The sequence below is a fragment of the Malaclemys terrapin genome, chromosome 7 (genome assembly GCF_027887155.1).
Source record: "Malaclemys terrapin pileata isolate rMalTer1 chromosome 7, rMalTer1.hap1, whole genome shotgun sequence".
Taxonomy (NCBI): Eukaryota; Metazoa; Chordata; order Testudines; family Emydidae; genus Malaclemys; species Malaclemys terrapin.
Window position 1 is genome coordinate 116236039 of NC_071511.1, and position 21724 is coordinate 116257762.

Sequence of the window (21724 nt, forward strand, 5' to 3'; positions counted from 1 at the left end):
TGCCCTGTAGCGATGACTTGAGGGGAAAAATAAAATCGGATATGTCTTTGAGAATTCATTTAATGTACACTAGGACCACAAAAACTAAGACACATTAGTCACAGCCATATTATTACTGTATAACATCACTACAGAGCAGAGTTACAGTTGTTCCTGGAAAAGGCAACTATATCAAAGTAAACAGCGTGAAATTTTTTTTACTATTACAGTAAGAAAGAATGTAAGGAAATAACCCCAAGTCACTACATGCCAGTATACAAGAGCTCTATAAAGACTAGCACCATATGGGAAGAAAATTAACAAGATCATTTAGAAAATCTGGATAATAAAAAAAGGTTCATTATTGAAGAATTTAAGTTTAAGTTTATAAAGGTAGTCAACAAAGCATGAGATTAAGCCAATCAAGACACACAACTTCTGAAAACAAGATCTCTATTGCAGCAATTCAAATTTCTAAGACTAGAAAACTAAACATTTTAGGTAAAAAGTGAGAGATCTCATTTCTGTAGAACACTTTAAGGCAGTGTGTTTCCCAAACTTGGGACGCCGCTTGTTTAGGGAAAGCCCCTGGCGGGCCGGGCCCGTTTGTTTACCTGCCGCGTCCGCAGGTGCGGCCGATGGTGGTTCCCAGTGGCCGTGGTTCGCCGCTCCAAGCCAATGGGAGCTGCTGGAAGCAGCAGCCAGTATGTCCCTCAGCCCACGCTGTTTCCAGCAGCTTCCATTGGCCTGGAGCAGTGAACCGCGGCCACTGGGAGCCGCGATCGGCCGGACCTGCGGACGCGGCAGGTAAACAAACTGGCCCAGCCCGCCAGGGGCTTTCCCTAAACAAGCGGCGTCCCAAGTTTGGGAAACACTGCTTTAAGGGAACAGAAATGAGAATCAAAACAGACTATTTTGAAGATATTTCCCTGAACAATCAAACCCATCTTACCAGAACCTGGCAGGACAACATCTACAGCAAAACAAGTCATCATCTCCTCCTGTAATAGGTCAACAACAGTCACCGAACAGTCCTGTCCCACGAGCAGAGGGGTAATAATGCTAGCACAGTCTTTGTTCCATCCTCCTTGTTTTGGAACAACATTAGCAACACAACACTTAATGGCCTGAAAGAGAGGACCATAAAGAATACATTTTTTAAGAAAATAAAATTATGGCTTACAAAATCTTTGGTTTGCAAGAAACAGTCACTGGTTCTTATTTTTGTTTTTGCACTCAAGTCAATGAAGTCCATATTAACAATTCAAGCTGTTTACATAAGGTACTACGGTTACAGGGGAACTAAGTGACAATATATTGTAATTCTTGTTCCTGTTCTTTCCCTGCCTCCACTGTTATCCTCATTCATTGTGCCATACAAAATGGTTACAGACCCTACAATAAGTGCAGATGTGTCTTCAAGACCTATTGTCCATATATACTCCACTTCTGGCGTGCACATGTACCCCATGTGCAAGATTGCCCTTGCGCCTCCCCTTCCACCCCGTCCTTCAGTTCTTTCACAGACTCAGAATCCTGGTGCTATAGAACTTCATAGGAGAAGGAGGGAGGGCAATGGAATATATATATGTGGACAACATCTCAAAGGGCCAGTTACTATAGAGCATGTAACTGTTCTCTCTAAATGACTGTGAATACGTATTCCACTTTTGGTGACTAACAAGCAGTGACCTAGTATAAAGGAGGTGGGTGCTCAGAAAGTCTACTTAAATAAAGGCTGCAGGACAGCTCTGCTAAAGTGGGTTTCAGATCTTGATGCTCCAACTAGGCTGTGTAACGTGACAACGTGTGGACTGATCCCAGAGTAGCCACGCTGAGGATTTCAGATAGGTATGCATCTCAGGGAAGCCCGAGTTCCAATGGAGTTGGCTCTTACCTGCATGGGTGGATCTGATCTTGTTAGCTCATAGCATACCTTAATACAGTTAGATACCCACACACTTAGCTTTTGGGTAGATCTTGCCTGAACTTTCATCCTACCTTCGAATGCTACAAATAGTCTCAGGGAGTCTGAAAGGCTTGATCCTGTCAAGGTAAAATGAAAGAGCCCTACACACACCAAATGTGTACTTTCTAGCTTCTCTTTGTAGTGGTCCTTAAGAAAACAGGCAGATAAATCATCTGATTTAAATGGAAGGCTACCACTGAGGGGAAAAAAAAAAATGTAGCATGAGGCCTTAGGGTACTTTGTCCTAATGGAACACGCCAAGACAGATAGGACATAAAAGAGCCTGAATTTCAAACTTTTGAGTTGATGGTATAGCCACTTCAGTTATGTCTGCACAGCAGCTAGCAGGTGCAAATCCTAACACAGGTAGACATTCACATGCAAGCTCTACTCAAGTTAGCATGCTAAAAATAGCAGTGTGGCTGTGTTGGCACAGGTGCTGGCTTGGGCTAACTGCCAGAGTACATACCCATGGGGTCATGGATTGTATGCGGGCAGCTAGCCGAAGTCACCACCTAGGGTGCCACAGTCACACTGGGTTTTTACATCTCCTAGCTGCTATGTAGACATATAAGGCCCTCTTCAGAGACGGATGATAGAGTGAGCAAGAATGACCATGATGAGAGGGACTCAAAAAGGAAAACCCATTAACCCAGGTAAGACTACACTGGGATCTCAGGAAGGAGAGGGCTCTGGGACTGGGGGGGAAAATAAGAGCCTTAAGGAACCTGGCTACTGTGGGGAAGGAGAATATGATGCGACTCTCAGGGGAAGGGGATGGTGAGCTGATATTGCTCAGCGTACTCCGGTTGAACAGACTGATAGCCCTGAGTTAGTCAGGGAGAGTGCATCATCCACAATGGCAAGAATAGAAGTCTTTAGAGGACATAAATGGCATTGCTCCGCCCAAACAGGACATCTTTTCCACTTGGCTGCTTATATTAGTCTCGTAGAGTCTTTTCTGAACTAGTATGCTCTGACCTCTGTAGAGCAGCTTCTCTCCGTGATCATTAGCAAGCCACCATCCGCCCTGTCAAGCGCAACAAAGCTGGGTCCAGATGTAGAAAGTGTCCTTCATTCTGGGAGATTATGATAGTTAAAAGATGAGGATATCTGTGGCTGAGTGGACAAGTTCATGAGGTCCCAGTACCAGAACTGACTCTGCTGGTTTTAATATGATCATCACCGCTGAATCCTACAATGCGGTTTCTGAAAACCCTCGGTATTAATGGTATCAGTAGATAAGCCTAGATCATTCCTGAAGTCCACAAGTTGAGGAAATCACTTGTCAGAGAACCTGGCTCAGACCCTCCCCTTTGAGCAAAACAGCTGACATTAACTCTTGAGGCGAACAGTTCTACAGTAAGGTGACGCCACTTACAGAAAGATGTTCTGGATGACAGAGTCCATGACAGTCCATCTGTGGTTTGCTTGTGAACTGTCTGTGGAGATGGTCCTAGGACATTTTATAATTCTGGCAGAAGCAGAGCTACTGGAATGATTTGGTGACAAATGCACCAGTTCCAAAAACAGTTTCCTGGCAAAGAGGGAATGATCATGTTCCTCCCTGTCTTACAAAATATTACTACATTGCTGTTGTATTGAGTGCTCTGACCTGGACTGTCAAACCTCACGGAGTGGAAAGGGATAGCTGTGAATGCTAGACCAATAGCTCTGATTTCTGATCTATACAAGATTCCAGCATTATAACTCTGAAGCCTAGAATGTCTTGAGTCAGCGTGAAGTGATGAACAGCGACAGCATACCTGAGAGTTTTTTGTTTAGAATATCATAAGGTGCAATCATTACTGGGATTCCCTGTCTGTTACCATCTACTTTAAGTTCTCAGTCATTTTTGGCCTTTTTTAAAAACAAAAAACACGGCTTTATGAATAACCTATGCTGTCATAGAATTGTCATCAGCAAGTATATTTATATGAAGGCGAGTCTCACTGGAAATCCAGAGGTCTTAGGTCTGAAGATGTCCTAGGGGAGTTCCCCACCCGAACACAGAAGCATGTGTCATGAGCACCTTGGTAGGAAGCTATGGGCAAAACAGTACTCCCCTTGCATATCTGGAAAGAGTGCTTCCCCCAATTTAAATGAGAGATTCTCAAGGAACCTATACTTGAAGTTTTGAGGGGAAGGAAGGAGTGGCCTTTGTATTTAGGGGTGCATATTTTGCCATCCCTGTGAAAAACTGCCTGTATGTGACCAAGTTTTAAGTCTCTGGGGAGAAAAAAGTCACAGCTCCTCATACATGTCCAGAAGAAACTTCAGATTTTTGCAGCTAAAATCTCCACAATTTCATCCACATTGGATATGCTCAACAGTGCTGATGAACCACATGGGTATCAATATGATGCCAAGAGATGGAATTTGTTTTTCCAGTTTGCTTTTTAAAAATCTAGGAAATTAAACACACAAAGCCATTTTAAAAGAACATTAAGCTTGCAAAGTCAAGCACCCAAAAGAAAGGAAACACCAGAATTAAGGTGGCTTTTGCAATTTTAATTTAGTCCTATTGTATATATGTATTATAACAGTCCTTATTTATGATCACATACCATTTTGCCTCACAGGAGTCTTACTTCATTCAATGCACAGAGTGGACCTGCTCTAAGGATACAGAGCTGCGTAGTAAAGGAGACTGTCTTGTCCATGAAACCATCTCTGTGCAGAAGACCCAGGAGCTTTGGGCAAAGACTAACTGATGTCTCCTGGTTCCATGACACTGTGGAAGTCAGTCTCCTCGTCTTGTCACAGCTTTCCTTAAAATTAGCTCCAAAGGCTGGGATGCCAGCAGCGAACAACACAAAGAAAAAAAATCTGGCACAAGGGTAGAAGAGGCATAGCTAAAAACCCAGAGCTTCATAGGCAAGTCAGAACTGTCTCACTTTTCAGGAAGAGAACCAGCCCAACTGTGGTGGACACGGAAGAGGACAAGGTCCAAAATACAGCTTAAATAGCCACTTATTTCTCATGGTGTATATGTTAGGTAAAAAGATTTTTTTTTTATTGCCGTCATTCTTTACCTAATTGCTGGGAAGTTTACAGCTGGCGTTGAAATCATTTACAGAATGGATGGAAAGCTGTTCAGGCTTAGCAGGCTGAAAGCCAAGAGTAAGATTTCCACAACATCTATTGTGGAACTTCAGCATGCTGATGACAACGCAATCTTTTCCCCAATCTGAGAAAGATCTTCAAACTATCTTGAATGTGATTGCCAATGCTTACGCATGTCTTGGTTTCACTCTTAATATCAAGAGGACTAAAGTACTCTATCAGCCCTCTCCAAAGGAGGTATTACATACTTCATCGGTCAAAAAAATCAATGGAGTAGCACTGGAGAATGTTGATCACTTCCTCTACCTTGGAAGTGATCTTTCATCCAAGGCAGATATTGATGCAGAAACTGAACATTGCCTGAGCTGTGCCAGTGTAGCTTCTCCTCGTTTACGGCACAGGGTTTTTGAAGATCACGACATTCGAACAGACACCAAGCTTCTTGTTTATCAAACCATTATTCTCCCAACCCTGTTGTATGGTCCGAACCTTGGACAACCTATAGACACCACTTGAAAAGCACCATCAACCCTGCCATCGTAAGATTCTGAAGATCAAATGAGAAGACAGGTGCACCAATATTAGTGTTCTGGACGAGGCAAAGATACTAAAGACCACCAGGATCGAGGCAATTATCATCCATCAGCAATTCCGCTGGACTGGTCACATTGTCCAGATGACAGACCATCGCCTCCCAAAACAGGTCCTTTTCTCTCAGCTGAAAGAAGGATACGGTAACATGGGTGGACAATGGAAGCGTTATAAGGACTTTCTGAAGGAAAACCTAAAAAAAAGTGTAATATTGACATTGACACTTGGGAGACAGTTGCCCAGGATAGCTTAAAATGGAGTGAAGTCCTACGTAATGGTCCCCTGCATTTTGAACTTGCTCATCGACAAGCTGAAGAGGACAAGAAGTGCAGGAGGAAGGAGACACTGGCTCCCAGTCATGGTCAACAGCCTCCTGCTGAGCCTGAAAACATCTGCCCGCATTGCAATAGAACTTGTGGTTCAAGGATTGGCCTTATTAGCCACTTGAGGACCCATAACTCCCATGGAAAATGATCATAGTCGGTAACGATTGCCCATCATATGTTAGGTGTTGGGGATAGAGCACCAGTTTGAGAACTCAGTATAAATTTTCAAGTGAAAATGAATTTGGTGGACTCATTCCAGATAGCGAATTAACATTTGTCCAAATACTACAGCCACCATGCAGTCTAAAATGATTAGCAATCTGTAAAGGTTCAAAGAAAAAATATTTCAAAAATGCTTCAGCATTAGGTGAGATGTGTGGGTGACAGTATGTTAGATGATGGGCAAATTAGCTGGTGTTATCTGAGCTTCAACAAGCTCTGCTTGGCGAAAATTCTCCTGTCTAGCCTGCACTGGGAGGCACATCTTCCATGAGTGGAAATATGCAGAGGCCAAAATTCTCTAATAACTTAACAAATTTTCAATTACCACATTTACTTACTCATGCCAACACTTTCAACACTTGCATATTTTTCTATCACAAGCTTCACAAAACCATAACTTCGAATTACCAACAGTAACTGAATCATTAGTAGGCATACAATTCTGTCATGGTGGTCATTATTGTCATGGAACCCAGGAATTCTGCCATTTACTTCAACTCCACCATGAAAGCTCACCATCGTCACAGAACCACAAATGACGACATTTATCCTGCTGCCATGCATTAACACAGCATTAGTTCACTTTGATCTAGTCCTCTTTGAATGCCACCGCCCCCAGTAAATACCCCCCACCCCCTCAATCCGACCCCACTCTGGGCCCAGTCCCCCCCACCCCAGCTTGTCACTGGAGGAAGAGTGAACAGGATGAGATGCAGCGGGCTTGAGCTGATCTCTGCAGAGCAACTGGCCAGAGCACTGGACTGCGCCGCTCTCTTCCTGCTAGGACGAATGGGCGTCTCCAGACTAGGGCCTCAGAGACTGGGATCTGCCAAGTGATGCACCAAGCCCGGGTAGCAGATCCCAGCAACCAGCTAGGGAGGGAGATAGGAAAAGGGGGGAGAAATTGAGGTCCAGGGGACCTACAAAAAAGGAAGAAAATAGGAGCTGCTACCTGGAAAATAGGAGCTGCCAAGGAACCCAGCCCTGTCCTTCTAGGAGCTCTACACTGAGTGGAAGAGAGGACAGGGCAGCTCCTTCCCCCCCAATTCAAGCACTGATTAACAGTTAGTTGATTCAATTTGATCTAGTCCTGTTTCAAAGAGGAAACAGGACTAGACCAAATTGAATCAACTAACTGTTAATCAGTGCTTGAATTTTCAAAACAAGCTAACTGCTAATGCATGGCAGCTGGGTGCACAAGGTTGCCATGATCATACAGAGAAATCATCTATTTTTTACTGTGACTATGCCATAAATTATGTGCAATTAATATATGGAGATATATATATATATATATATATATATACATACCTTTTAATCAATGGAGATATCCTATCTCATAGAACCAGAAGGGACCTCGAAAGGGCATCGAGTCCAGCCCCCTGCCTTCAGTAGCAGGACCAAGTACTGATTTTTGCCCCAGATCCCTAAGTGGCTCCCTCAAGGATTGAGCTCACAACCCTGGGTTTAGCAGGCCAATACTCAAACCACTGAGCTATCCTTCCCCCCATGACAACTTTACCATGACAACATCATATCCCTAATCATTATAAAAGGAATGATACCAAACTACCCTTGCAATATTATCTTTTTACAAAATGTTGTGGTAGCTGCAATTATAGCATGCCACTAGAAACAGTGATTTAATTGACAACTGTTCATTTTAAATACAACAACTTTTGCTTACCCAACTAGCTGTTAGAAGTTAAAAAGAAATACTCACACAGGGAGGAAACAGTTCAATGTCTTTGTGGAGTGGTTTAATCCAATCTAGTGGAGCATTTTCTCCATTGCCATAATCGATATATAACACTTGTGCTTTCTTCTGCAAGATATCCACCTTTTTTACCAGTACTCTGTTCCAGGTCTACACATGAACAAATGATATTCTGAATGTAAAAACACAACTACAAACTCATTATATTCTCCACAAAAGGAATAATTTCAGGAATTACTTTTACTCCATCAAGTTGGCAACAAAGTAAAAAATATTGATCAGTTCTGAAACAACTCAACTGAACAAAAGACTCATTGTATAGCAGTAGTTTTGGGCAAAAGCCATCTGAAAAAGAATTAGCACTGTCACCAAGACAAGGTTCATTTCAAAGCACAAAACATTCAGGATTCACAGTAAGTCTGTGCTAAAGAAATTTCCACCTCCTTCCCCCAAGACAGACACCACATATCATGACAATGCTCCTAACAGCCTAAGAGTCTGGTAGCATTGAAGGAAAGGAGGAGGAGGAGGAAAGAAGAAAGTGTAGATGACAACGAAGGGGGGAAATAAGTTGTTTTACTAACAACAAAACTGCTGTCAGGAAAGTCAGGCCACACACCAGGTAAGAATCAGAAGTAAATGGGGAGGGTCAAATGACCTGCACTAAGGTTAAAAAAAATTGAGGTATAACTCTGATTTGCAGGTTGCCCCTTTGTACCAATAGCAAGACAGTCCATTCTGGTAAGTATTTTGACTTGCTTAGGGTCTGTTTAAAAGAAAATTAACTTAAGAACTTAAAAAAAATATTACATGAAAATGATCTACTCTTGGACAAAAAACTCTCTCAAAAGACAAGAATTTCTACAAAGTTGGAATTCAGAATGTGCAAGAGTACAGTATAAGCTACACCCACTTTCCAAATGCTACAAACAGATTCGTCACTCAATGCAAGTGCTAATAACAATGGGAGTTACATGCAACACAAAATAGAATATATAAAACTGAGTGAACACACACAATTTAAAAGATATTTAGAACATTTAGATATTTACAGTCCCACATTCTTTTAAAAATGTTTACCAGGCCCCAAATAAAAGAAAGTTACCTGATCCAGAGAATATTTTGCAACACAAACTTCCCCTTTGATAGGAATATATTCCTCTTGGTTAACAATATTTGCATAACAATCTTTCAGTTTCACAGTAAGTTTGCTGATACGTTCTAAAACTTCTGGAGAATAGACCTGTATATAAAATTCACTTGGGTTCCTGAATTCTGTGACTGTACCCTAAAAAGAAAAGCCATATTATTGAAGTATCTAACATTAATAACTTACCGTGTTTACTATTTAATGGACACATGAAGAGCATCTATATACTATAAATATTCTGTATCAGTTAGAACTGATAATGTACACTACTGATGCCAGGAACGCCCAATTCTAAAATATCACCTGCACCCCTTTTATAGCAGTTCCATCTATAGATGGAACAACTCTTAAAAAGATGGGCCAGGATTGCTATCCACATTTTACAGGTGAGGAAACAGGCATACAGTGGTGAAGTGACTTACCTGTCCAAGAAATAGATATGAACACAGAAGAAGCTGACAGTGAAATGTATCAATATTTTCCAAAAAGAAATGTAATCATGCAATGAATGGCAAGGAGAAAGTACCTGTATTTCCATAGCTTTTTTGAGCCCTAGATTTTGCAGGTCAGAAAGCATTATTTTCTTGATGTCATCTTCTATCTTGTGTGCATCAACAGGGGTTAAACTGCCCTATTTAGAAACAAATATAGGTGACTTCTAAATTGGAATTGTCTACATACTACCCAGTTGAGGGTAGCCCTTTAAAGCATTTATGCTTAATTAATTTTCAAAAGTACCCAAGTGCAACTTTCAAAAGTGACTTAGGTACTGAAGAATTTAAGTCTCAGAGAAAGTCAACTTAGGTGCTTTTGAAAATTTTATGCCTAAACACTATAAAGAGTACAAAGACACTACCTTCCTTCAACTCTTCACCGCTTGCTCAGAATAGCAACTCTTCTGACAAAAGTGAGCACTGTTCTATACAAAGGTGTTTGAAAGCACCCGGTACAGGCATACAGTTTTGAAGTCTAAGCCCTGGTCTACACTACGAGTTTAGGTCGAATTTAGCAGTGCTAGATCGATTTAACCCTGCACCCGTCCACATGACGAAGCCATTTTTGTCGACTTAAACAGCTCTTAAAATCGATTTCTGTACTCCTCCGACGAGGGGATTAGCGCTGAAATCGACATTGCCGGATCGAATTTGGGGTAATGTGGACGCAATTCGACGGTATTGGCCTCCGGGAGCTATCCCAGAGTGCTCCACTGTGATCGCTCTGGACAGCACTCTCAACTCAGATGCACTGGCCAGGTAGACAGGAAAAGCCCCGCGAACTTTTGAATTTCATTTCCTGTTTGACCAGCGTGGCGAGCTGATCAGCACAGGTGACCATGCAGTCCCAGAATCGCAAAAGAGCTCCAGCATGGGCCGAACGGGAGGCACTGGATCTGATCGCTGTATGGGGAGACGAATCCGTGCTATCAGAACTCCGTTCCAAAAGACGAAATGCCAAAATATTTGAAAAATCTCTCCAAGGGCATGATGGACAGAGGCTACAACAGGGACCCGCAGCAGTGCCACATGAAAATTAAGGAGCTCAGGCAAGCCTACCAAAAAACCAAAGAGGCAAACGGCCGCTCTGGGTCAGAGCCTCAGATAACGCCCCTACCACTACCCCACCCCTGTCCGTGGACACCTGCAAGGGGGGAGTCTCATGCGACAGGGATGCGGATTTGGGGGATGCGGAAGATGAGGAGGTGGAGGAGGAGGAGGAGGATAGCGCATAGCACGCAAGCGGAGAAACCATTCTCCCCAACAGCCAGGAACTGTTTATCACCCTGGAGCTAATACACTCCCAACCCTCCTAAGGCAGACTCACAGACCATGAAGCCGGAGAAGGCACCTCTGTTGAGTGTACCTTTGTAAATATAATGCATGGTTTAAAAGCAAGCATGTTTAATGATTAATTTGCCCTGAAGACTTGGGATGCATTCGCAGCCAGTACAGCCCCTCCTTTTAAAGGCCAACCCAACGGGTGCTTGGTATGGGAAAGGAGGGTGCTGCTGTTTGAAACCATTCCCACATGTTATGAAGGTTGAAGAAGCTGAAAGACTGTGGCTTACCATGGCTGCCAGCAAGCCAAATTCTGTTGCCCAGCCCTGTATGTGTCATCTCTCACACCAAACCAGCAGGCCCTCAATAGAAGAGGCAAAATGCAACTTTTTACCAAAAGCACATGTGCCATGTAATGTTAACAGCCTGGTTCACCATGAAAGTGTCTACCCATTGTTCTCTAAAATCTGTCTTTTTAAATACTACTCTCCCTTTTTTTCCTCCCGCAGCCACAAATGTTTCAACGCTCCCCCTATCATCTCCATCCTAGAAGCTAGCGCAGATAAGAAGGCAAAAAAAAAAAACCCGCACTCGCGATGAAATGTTCTGAGCTCATGTAGTCCTCCTGCACTGAAAGAGCTCAGAAGAATGCATGGAGGCAAACAATGTCAGAGTCCAGGAAAGCAGAAAATGAACGTGAGGACAGGAGGGATGTCTGAGATGAGAGGGGCGGGATGCAATGCGGAGGCTACTGGGGGATCAAACGGATATGCTCCAGAGTCTGGTGGAGCTGCAGGAAAGGCAGCAGGAGCACAGACCACTGCTGCTGCCCCTGTGTAACCGCCCTCCCTCCTCCCCAAGTTCCCTAGCCCCCTCACCCAGATGCCCAAGAACGCCGGGGAGTGGGGGGGGGAGGGGCGGGGAGAAGAGGAGAAGTGTTGTTCCAGGCACCCGACTCCACCCCAGAGGACTGCCCAAGCAACAGAAGGCTGGCATTCAATAAGTTTTGAAGTGTAGTGTGGTCTTGTCCTTCCCTCCTCCCCCCACCCCACCTGGTGCTGCCCTCCTCCCTGAAATAATAGGAGCGACTGCCCAAAACACAGACAGTATGCAAGGTCAGTTGAAATCTGAAATACTGGAGATGGAATACGAACACAAAGGGCTGGGTATTGTCTGCTGGAGTAACATGGGTCTGTGGGCAGAAGCAGCAGAAGAGAAAACTAAGAGAGGGATTTTTGACGAGAGTGCTAGCTGGAAAGAATCCTGAAACTGCAAGCAAAGAAAATGCCGCCTATTTTTTTATTCTGGGAAACAGGACTATGTGTACATTCTAAAGCAACAATATTGCATCAAAGAAATACCCGACTCATCAATTTCTCTTCCTAGCGGAAACAACCCACAAATTTCCGAATAATGGCTAACTGCCTGGGCTAAAAAGGATAACAATACACAATGTGTTAGGAAATGTAAGCATGTAAGTAATGTTTCAGATTTAGACATTTTATATTTATGTCTCCCCTCCAATCACAACCTCCACTACCTATGCCATCTATCATACTCTCTCCTGACACAGATAAGATCCAGCAATAATTGAACTCTACTTTTGTCAAAAACTTCAGTTTTAACAAACATTTTGGAATGCTGCTTAGACTAGCTCGTTTGATTTGAAGCAATGGTGTATTTTGAAGTGATCAAAATTTCTTAACTTCCTATTCTCTTCGCTATAGTGAGTTGAGCATTACAACGTTTAAAACATGTTACAACAACATATTAAACTTAAAAACATCTTTATCATATCCAACCGGCAGTGGGCTTCTCCAAAAACCAGAGCCAATTAAAATACAAGTTAACATTCTGTACCTTAAAATCAAATTTATCCTTAATTTCACCAGGCAACTTGGCATTATCTTCACTTTTCTTTAAACTGAAATAAAGCAGTTGATTAAACTATTAAAGAATGTTACAACAGTATTCAAGAACAAGCAAATAAAGAATCAAGCCATTTTAGTAACAGGTACTTATAGACGCAAAGCAACGTGACTTAAGTCCTGTAAACCTATGAGTGTAAACCTGCATCCTAAAAAAGGAACAGAGAGTCCTGTGGCACCTTTAAGACTAACAGATGTATCAGAGCATAAGCTTTCGTGGGTGAATACCCTCTTCATCAGACACATGTCAACCTGCATCCTAGATCCTCAATAAAGACTGCTTAATAAAGTAATGTAAAGGCCAGCTTATTTTATTTTTTTAAACCATACTGCACAGCTGGTATCTAGCAGTAACAGTTCTTGCATCTGAAGACAACTGGGGGAGGTTTTAAATGTACATTTAATTACACGCATGCTGAGGTGTGTCTCACTTTTTGTAGTGATACATTTTTTTAAAAAAATTCTGATAATTAAGATTTTATTTTAACTTTCTTGACATGAAAATTAATGCAACTTCACTGTTAATTATTACAGAAAGGACATAAACTTAAACAAACAATCTGGGCCAAAAAGTTCTTAGACTACATTGAAAAGCAGCAATGTGGGGTACCAGCTCCTCTATGAAACTTGTCTTCTCCAGAATCTCAGCTCTTTTTCTTCTTTAAGTCTCTAGTTTTGGTTGTGACAAAAACCTCAAACACTAAATGAGAATTTAGACTTGACCTCAAGTTAATTGGCAATTAACAGGTTTGTAAAGGTTAGTGTGGATGCTCACCAAAGGTCTGTTCCAGGGTACAAATGTTTGTTCTTTACTTTGACTGAATCCCAAGGTAAAGGGCAAATGTTTGTTCCATGGAACCCCTCCTCTCTCACTAGAGAGCAAACATCATTCTTGGATGAAATTCTGTCCCTACTGAAGTCATTGGCAAAATAACCACAATTATTGTACATATGGAAGAGTAGCATAAAGCAAGCATGTAATAGCTTTGAATTTCTTTTAACACTATGTAGCAGCTGCAAATAGAAGTAGCACCACAGTGACATGTAGGCTCTGGCTGCAAAAATCTTTATTACGGGGGAGAGGGATAGCTCAGTGGTTTGAGCATTGGCCTGCTAAACCCAGGGTTGTGAGTTCAATCCTTGAGGGGGCCACTTGGGGATCTGGGGCAAAATCAGTACTTGGTCCTGCTACTGAAGGCAGGGGGCTGGACTTGATGACCTTTCAAGGTCCCTTCCAGTTCTAGGAGATATAATATAGTTAATGGAGATATCCTATTATTATATAGTCAAGTAACAAGAGGCAGAAAAAAAAAATTAGTTTGACTTTTCCCACCCCAAATTCATTTGCAGTGCTGTAACTTACAAGAGAGATGTTTTCCACTTGTAAACTCTGCAAATTTTATATTTAGCCATTCGGGGACGGTATAAAGCTGTAAGAGGTCATTTTCAGTCACCTTTGAGCTTTTTTTTTTTTTTTTTTTTTTTTAAATTTCCGGCCCTCTCCTGCCTCATTTTCTTATGATGTTCAGATTTACAATGATGTGGAATATCTGTCAGTATAAGACCAAGCAACATAGATCATCTAAAGGTATTTGAATTATAGTAAAAGAAAACTTGGAATTAAATCAAGAATAATTCTTACTTGCCTATTTTTAAGATTCTCTGAGTTACAAGATATTGCTTTAAGACCCTAAACTTACTTTTGTTTAATTGGCTTGCATACAATACCATGTGCACACCAATCTTTCTTCTGGCAGTCTGGAGAGCAATAATATGTCTGTTTACACTGAGAACATCTCAGGTCTCCTAAAATTAACAACAACAAAAAGTCAGTACTGTGCCTAACCTAAAGAAAGGAAGAGGCACAATCTGAACAAAAAAAAAAGTTGTTTGCAGTGCTGTATCTGTGTTGGACCCAGAATATGAGAGGGACAAGATAGGTGAGGTAATATCTTTTATTGGACCAACTTGTGTTGGTGAAAGGGACAGGCTTTCAAGCCTTGAAAGCCTGCCCCTTTCATCCACACAAGTTGGTCCAATAAAATATTTTCTCATCCACCTTCATTCTCTCAAAAAGAGCTGTCAAGTTATAGAATACACATTTATGATTAACTTAATATACCATTATCTTTTTGTTTTAGAAGGCCAGTCTGTACTTCATTAATTTTTCACTTAAGCATTTGCTTTTTCATCTGTGTGGTGTCACTGTGGATTTTTCAAAGCATGGATTCATTGATTGATTTGCCTGATTAATAGTTTTTGTCTGATGCTTTTGAAATCCTTGCTATTTATGTTTTACAGAATTACTATGCCAATTTAAAATATCAATTTCTTTCAAAGTGAAAGTCTGGGGGAGATGGCTTAATATCTACATTTTTATAAGAGCCTTTTGCACATATATATTTGAAAGCCTAGTCCAACTTGAATACTGTGTGTGCAGGCCTTGGGGATAGTAATAAAGGCTTACCATACAGACCACAATGATGGCAAGTAGTCATCCGAGGGGTTGGCATTAATGAATTAAATAGTTTTGAATTGTAGTTTATAGATAAAATATTCTCAGGGGAATTCCGTATCTTTTTCTGCTTTGTGTGAAGCAAGTCAGAATTGGAGCTCTGTAAGAGAACACAAATCTCAAATAATATTTTTTAACAGGAACTCAAAGCCCTAAAGCAGTAATATTCCAATACAGAATACCTACAATTCTAGAACTGCTTACCCTAGTATAGAAAAGTTACAAGTTCTCAAAATTCCAAAGCACATACTACTTTCTTTACAAATAACTGCAGATAAAGCTACCAAATTAAGTTTTCAGTATTGAGCAAGTTTTATTCAATTGAGGTCCTGATCACACTTTAAAATAGCAATGAAAAAACAGACATTTAAAGCAGATTCTTCATTTTTTAAAACTAATATAGAGCTATTTCACTTAACTAACAAACAAACTGTGGATCACAATCATTTAGGGGTACCTTTTGATTAACAAGAGAAGATGCTAGGATCAACAGAGAGATTGAATAATTATTTTCATAGTACAAATTTGTGTAGCTCCTAAATGCTTTAATCCAGTAAGAAATCCCAACCTTTAAAATGTAAACAGTTTTATTCTTTCAGTGAAACAATTTATCTGTTTATTTAAACTTAAATAATTATGCCAACACAGCAGCAGCAGCTTCCCCGGAGACGAACAGGCACCAACTTTGCCGGGGGATGCTCCAGGCCCGCCTCTTCCCATCCCTGCTCCACTCCAGACCCACCTCTTCCCACCCCCACTCCACCTCCTCTCCGGAGCACACTGCATCCCTGCTCCTTCACCCTGTCCCAAAGTCCTAAGCGCCGCCCAACAGCTGTTCGGCGGTGGTTAGGACTTTTTGGGAGGGAGGGGAAGGAATGGAGACGTGGAGCTTCCCTGCTCCTCCCCCTCCCTCCCAGAAAGTCTTAAGCACCCTGGCAATGGGGGGAGCGCTGGGAGGGAGGGGGAGGAGCCGGAGGAGAGGAATTTGTGCAATACTCCCTTGTAAAGTCGTTGCTTTTCCACAGAATCTTACAAGCAGTGGACAGAGCAGGCACCCAAACGACGTTATAAGGGAGCATTGCACAACTTTAAATGAGCATGTTTCCTAATTGAGCAGCAATGTAACTTTGGAACAACGTTAAGCGGGAGGACGTTAAGTGAGGAGTTACTGTATCTAAGCCATGCCAAGAGTCCTACACTATTGTGATATCAGAGATAACTAATCACCACCCCTACTCTATAGCTAATTGTCATGCAACAATATTATTGGTTGTATGAGAGCGACTACACAGATGGTATATTACTTGTCCTAACTGCCACTTGCACAAATCAACACAACCCCCAGACACAAGTCGACACAAACAATATACACAATAACCCCAAACACACACAGGTCCTCACTGCAGCAAACATTCTTCATTCTCCACCCACACATAACTCCTATCACAACCCTGCCCCAGATACAAAACAACTCCAAACATCACTCTGAAGCCAAGAATGCCTGTTGAGTCAGTTTGCAGTGATAGAAACAGCTACAAGTATGTTTGAAAACTTTTTTTATTTAGAATATCACTGGGATTCACAGTCTGTTACTGTCCAATTTTTAAGTTCTCAACCATTTTTGGCTCTCCCCTGCCCAAAACCAAAAAATATGCCTATGCAACAGCATGGCTTTCAGCTACTAGTTTTATTTACAATTCTGTAATTAGACCATTTAATGAATAATGCATCAGCAAATTATTTTACATTTGATTCTTACACCTAATTATATTTTGTTTGAATTGTTATCTAAGGAAACAATAAAGGTCATGCAACAGCAAAGAAGTTCTGAAACTGCATCTTTGCCAGCTACTATCACTATTACAACAGAGTAAAGAGTAGGTGATTTCAGCTATGTCTACACTACAGATCTTACAGCAGCACAGCTGTACTGCTGCAGCTGCACCACTGTAAGTTCTCCCGTGTAGCCGCTCTATGCCGACAGGAGAGCTGTCTCCCATCAGCATAATTAAACTATCCCCAACAAGCGGTGGTAGCTAGGTTGGCAGGAGAGCATCTCCTGCCGACATAATGCTGTCCTCACTAGTACTTCTGTCAGTGAAACTTACGTTGGCCAGGGATGTGTTTTTTTTCACACCCCGACCAAAAAAAGTTTTGCGAGAAAAGTGTTATTGTAGATACAACCTCCATATGCTATTTAGTAACTCTTTGGTAAAAAAAAAGATACACAGCATTAGTTATGAAAAAATGTCAGTTTCAGGTCTCACATGTGCGGGCCTCAAACAGATTTTAGGGCTTGTCTATACTTACGCGCTGGCTTGGCGACAGACAATCGAACTTCTGGGTTCAATTTATCGCATCTTGTCTGGACGCGATAAATCGAACCCAGAAGAGTTCCCCGTCGACTCCGGTAATCCTGCTCGGCGCGAGGAGTACGCGGAGTCGACGGGGGAGCCTGCCTGCCGCGTCTAGACCGCGGTAAGTTCGAACTAAGGTACGTTGACTTCAGCTACGTTATTCACGTAGCTGAAGTTGCGTACCTTAGTTCGAATTGGGGGGGTTAGTGTAGACCAGGCCTTAGACATTTAAAATTAAAGACCTTACCTCACTGTAGCATGAAGGCTGGCCTACATACAGTTTTTTCACCAATGTAACTAAATCAGGTTAGCAGCAGTTTAACTTAAATCAGTGCAAACCCTAGTGTGAACACTCAGATCAGTGAAGAACCAAATTAAGCTAAATCGAATAAAGACATTTTAAAAATCTTATTGAGAATATGCTATTAGCAAATTGGTATTTGTCAATAAGTTAGGGAATGCTGTTTGTTCAGTGTGCCAGTGACTGGAGAGAAATTATATATATATATTATATATTAATTATAGGGAGAAGACGACCAACAAAAAGCAGAGCAAGACAACAGCCAGAAAAAAAAGAAGAAAAAAAAAATTATGAGACCTACAAACAGAGGACAATTTTGAAAAATTATTAGAATAGAAGCGAGAAATACAACATAACTAGCCCAGAAAGAAGGAATTTACAACAGACACGTACATTTAAAAGTAGGTATATCACAAACTTCTAACATTTGTCAGTTTCTTTTTTCAAAATTTCTACACTTTATTTCATGTGAATACAATATTCATCTGACTGAATGGCCAAATGTTAATTTTTTACTCACCTGGATTAAGTTTGTACCAGCAACCTAGAGAGAAAACAGGATAGAGGAACTGGGTCATTCAGTTTCCCTACATTTCATGCACCCCAAAAACTTAACATTTATGACCTCTTCGAGCATATGAACATCACTTTAGGACTCATCAGTCTTACAGATTCAAAGATTACATTTGATCCAGGATCTTTCTAGATCATTATCCAGTGAAGAAGACAATTTATTGGCTTAGTGGAGGACAGATGGCCTTTAACAAAACAAGGGTCTTTTAAATTTCCATCTTTGTCAAGTCAGTGATTTTCAGAGGAATATTGGAGAAGCTACATTATAAGACAGGGGTAGGCAACCTACGGCACGCGGGCCGAAGGCGACACACGAGCTGATTTTCAGTGGCACTCACACTGCCCGGGTCCAGGGGGCTCTGCATTTTAATTTAATTTTAAATGAAGCTTTTAAACATTTTAAAAACCTTATTTACTTTCCATACAACAATAGTTTAGTTATATATTATAGAAAGAGACCTTCTAAAGACGTTAAAATGTATGACTGGCACGCGAAACCTTAAATTAGAGTGAATAAACGAAGACTCGGCACACCACTTCTGAAAGGTTGCCAACCCCTGTTATAAGATAAACATGGATGGGGAGGGAGATTAAGTGCATCTCTCAAATTAGGTCTTTAATTTTGACCAGTGCACTGTATCTCTGATACTGTTAGCAAATCACCGTTCCAATGCCAGTTTTTAAATTTGAGCCATTGGTACCTTCTCATTAAAACGCTTAATATTTTTTCTGATATTTACTTGGCAGTTTATAGACTACCTGTAAATAACAGTGAAAATTTTGCTGAGCTACTGGGCGTTTATGTTTAAAAATAAGTTAAATGTGCCGTTTAAGTTTATATTTTATAAAGTACACAAATAAGGTCACTTGTAAGCAAGAATATTGCATCTGCAAACAACAAAACACAAATGGTTAATTGTAAACTGAAATGTGATGCCAACAGGAAAAAAAAGGAAGCAAAAATAAACACAAATGCAAATATTCTAGAAAGGCATAAAATATATGGTGATCATTTGTTAGCATTATACAAGCTACCAATTTGGCACAAAACCCCAACTTACAGCATTTTCTTCCTTAGTTGAAGGTGTTAACAGCAAACTACTTCTACCACTTATGCTTTCCACTGAGTTTCCTAAAAACAAAGAATTGTTTACAAAATGGTCTGATTTCATAAAACCAAAGACAGGTGTAGTATTAACAGATTGTTTACAAAAAGCATGAGAAATTTTCAAATAATATTTTGTCTAAGAAAACTGAAGATCTTCCATTTCTACAAATTAAGAGCAAGGAATATGAAAACACAAGTGCCACAGCTTTTTGTTTTACAATTGACTAACATTAATTTTTGACACAAAATCATTCTTACCAAAGACATCACTGAAACTACAGTATCCTCATGTCATAAAAACCAGACCAGTCTAACACTTGATACAAGACGTTGGATGAGTAATTAACAAAATCATGCATCCTTATCAATACAACTTTTACACCACTTAAGCCCATGGGTGTGACTTTAAAAGAGTATGACCCCAAACACAAGATTTAAAGAGAAACCGAATAAACATTCTGAATTGCCATTAGTAGACCCAATATTACGGGAATAGAAATATTAACTAAAATAATTGTTTCTAGTTTTACTGCACAGTTAACCTAGGTGATTGGCACCCAGAACTGAACATCCAGGTTAGCCTAATCTGGATGTGAATGTCCCCATAGCAAAGCCATACCTGCATTACTGTTTCACACTATTTCTGCACTTACCCATGTGCCTAGGAGGGGCATATCCCATGGCTCTTTGTGTTGGGACACTCAAGAATTATTTCCTAGGGCTTTCAATTATGGGAGAAGCTGTTTGTCCTTGCGAGGTGGGGGAGAGGGGTTGGGCCGGGGAGAGAGAAGACTGAAAGAAGAGCACTGGAAGACTATCAGCACTCAAATGATTTTGCCTGCATCCTCACTGCTCTGCCAGGTCTAGAAGCCCCCAGCAGCTCTGCAGGGCCAATTTTGCAGGGGAAAAATAAAATTCTGCACAGAACATTCCATGCAAATTCTGAATTGCACAGTGGTGCAGAATTGTCCCAGGAGTATTGTATGCTTGTTGCTGTTTGAAAGACTTGCACAAGCAAGGGGAAACTCCAGGTTTCAAGACATAAGCGGTCCCTGAAATTATTAACTTTTTTTTAAGTGACTGGATTACAATTTGATAGTCTCCCTTTGATGAATTTTATTCCTTAGTCAGATACATTTACAATTGTTGTGCATAATTTTTACATATACACATGCGCATGGCAAATTAATGTTATCCCGTTACCATGTACTCAAACTGTATTCAGATTGATGACCTTTATCAAACAGGAATTTCAGATTAGTGAGGAAGTTTATTAAATTAGTCTTTCCCCTCCCACCTGCACACCACATGTATGGGCATGTTGTATAGTGCTACAAAAAGGTAAGCTTTCACATCGCTTACCCTATTTAAAAGATGTTTTCTCTCACCTGTTAGCGTTCCCTTGCTCATCTTTGATCCAAACTCTTCCTTGTTAAAGTCATTTGCCACTCCACTCTTGCAATGAGAGCTAGCATCTCCTAAACCATTCTCACGACTAGTAAAGAACTGTCTAGTTTGCTCACAAAATAAGAAGTTTTTGTTGGATAATCCAGAAGTTCTACCTCCAAGCTCAGAGCTTTTCACTCGGCAGTTGGGGTAGGCGCGAGGGCTTCTTAAGGATTCATTTGGGGCTTTCGTCTCCTTGCTCTTTATATGAAATCGTTGGTTTATCTTGTAAACATGCACACCCAAATCATTCCCTGACATCCTACAAAGTTACTATTTTGTAATTACAAAAACCTAGAGGGAAAAAAAAGTAGTTGAAACATGTGTTAAACTGGATATAGCATTCAACTCTGACTTTTAAAATACTTAAATATAGTTTAATTTTAAGGAAAGTTTTAACGATGCTTATTAAACTAATGAAGAAAAAAGTATAAATAATTACCCTAAAAGAAAGGTGTATTAAGTTTCTTCCTTAAAATTTCAACCATTTTTGTCATTCCTGACCGAGAATTTGTTAGTAAAGAACTCTCAAAGGGGTAGTGATGGTGGACGGAAATAAATCTGTCTCTCATTGAGCTGTCCATATTTGTAGTAAACCCGTGTCTATGTTAAGCTAATACTAACAGCATAATTCCGAGAAAAACTGGAGATGTAGCACTTAATTGTTATAGTCCCCTGTTCTTCAAGGACTAGAGATAAGC

At 40.9% G+C, this 21724-nt stretch overlaps 1 protein-coding gene across 1 annotated transcript in view; it reads right to left on the reverse strand.

The window, feature by feature from the left end:
• TDRD1 (tudor domain containing 1) overlaps positions 1 to 21724 on the reverse strand; it is a 55823-nt gene that overhangs the window by 29744 nt on the left and 4355 nt on the right. The window contains exons 2-11 of the mRNA XM_054036056.1: positions 20966 to 21317; positions 19531 to 19601; positions 18417 to 18440; positions 15191 to 15338; positions 14424 to 14529; positions 12656 to 12719; positions 9547 to 9651; positions 8976 to 9158; positions 7877 to 8020; positions 932 to 1106 (exon numbers count right to left, since the gene is read on the reverse strand). Coding sequence (XP_053892031.1) covers positions 932 to 1106; positions 7877 to 8020; positions 8976 to 9158; positions 9547 to 9651; positions 12656 to 12719; positions 14424 to 14529; positions 15191 to 15338; positions 18417 to 18440; positions 19531 to 19601; positions 20966 to 21284 — 1339 coding nt within the window. The 5' untranslated portion in view covers positions 21285 to 21317. The remainder of the gene's footprint in view (positions 1 to 931; positions 1107 to 7876; positions 8021 to 8975; positions 9159 to 9546; positions 9652 to 12655; positions 12720 to 14423; positions 14530 to 15190; positions 15339 to 18416; positions 18441 to 19530; positions 19602 to 20965; positions 21318 to 21724) is intronic.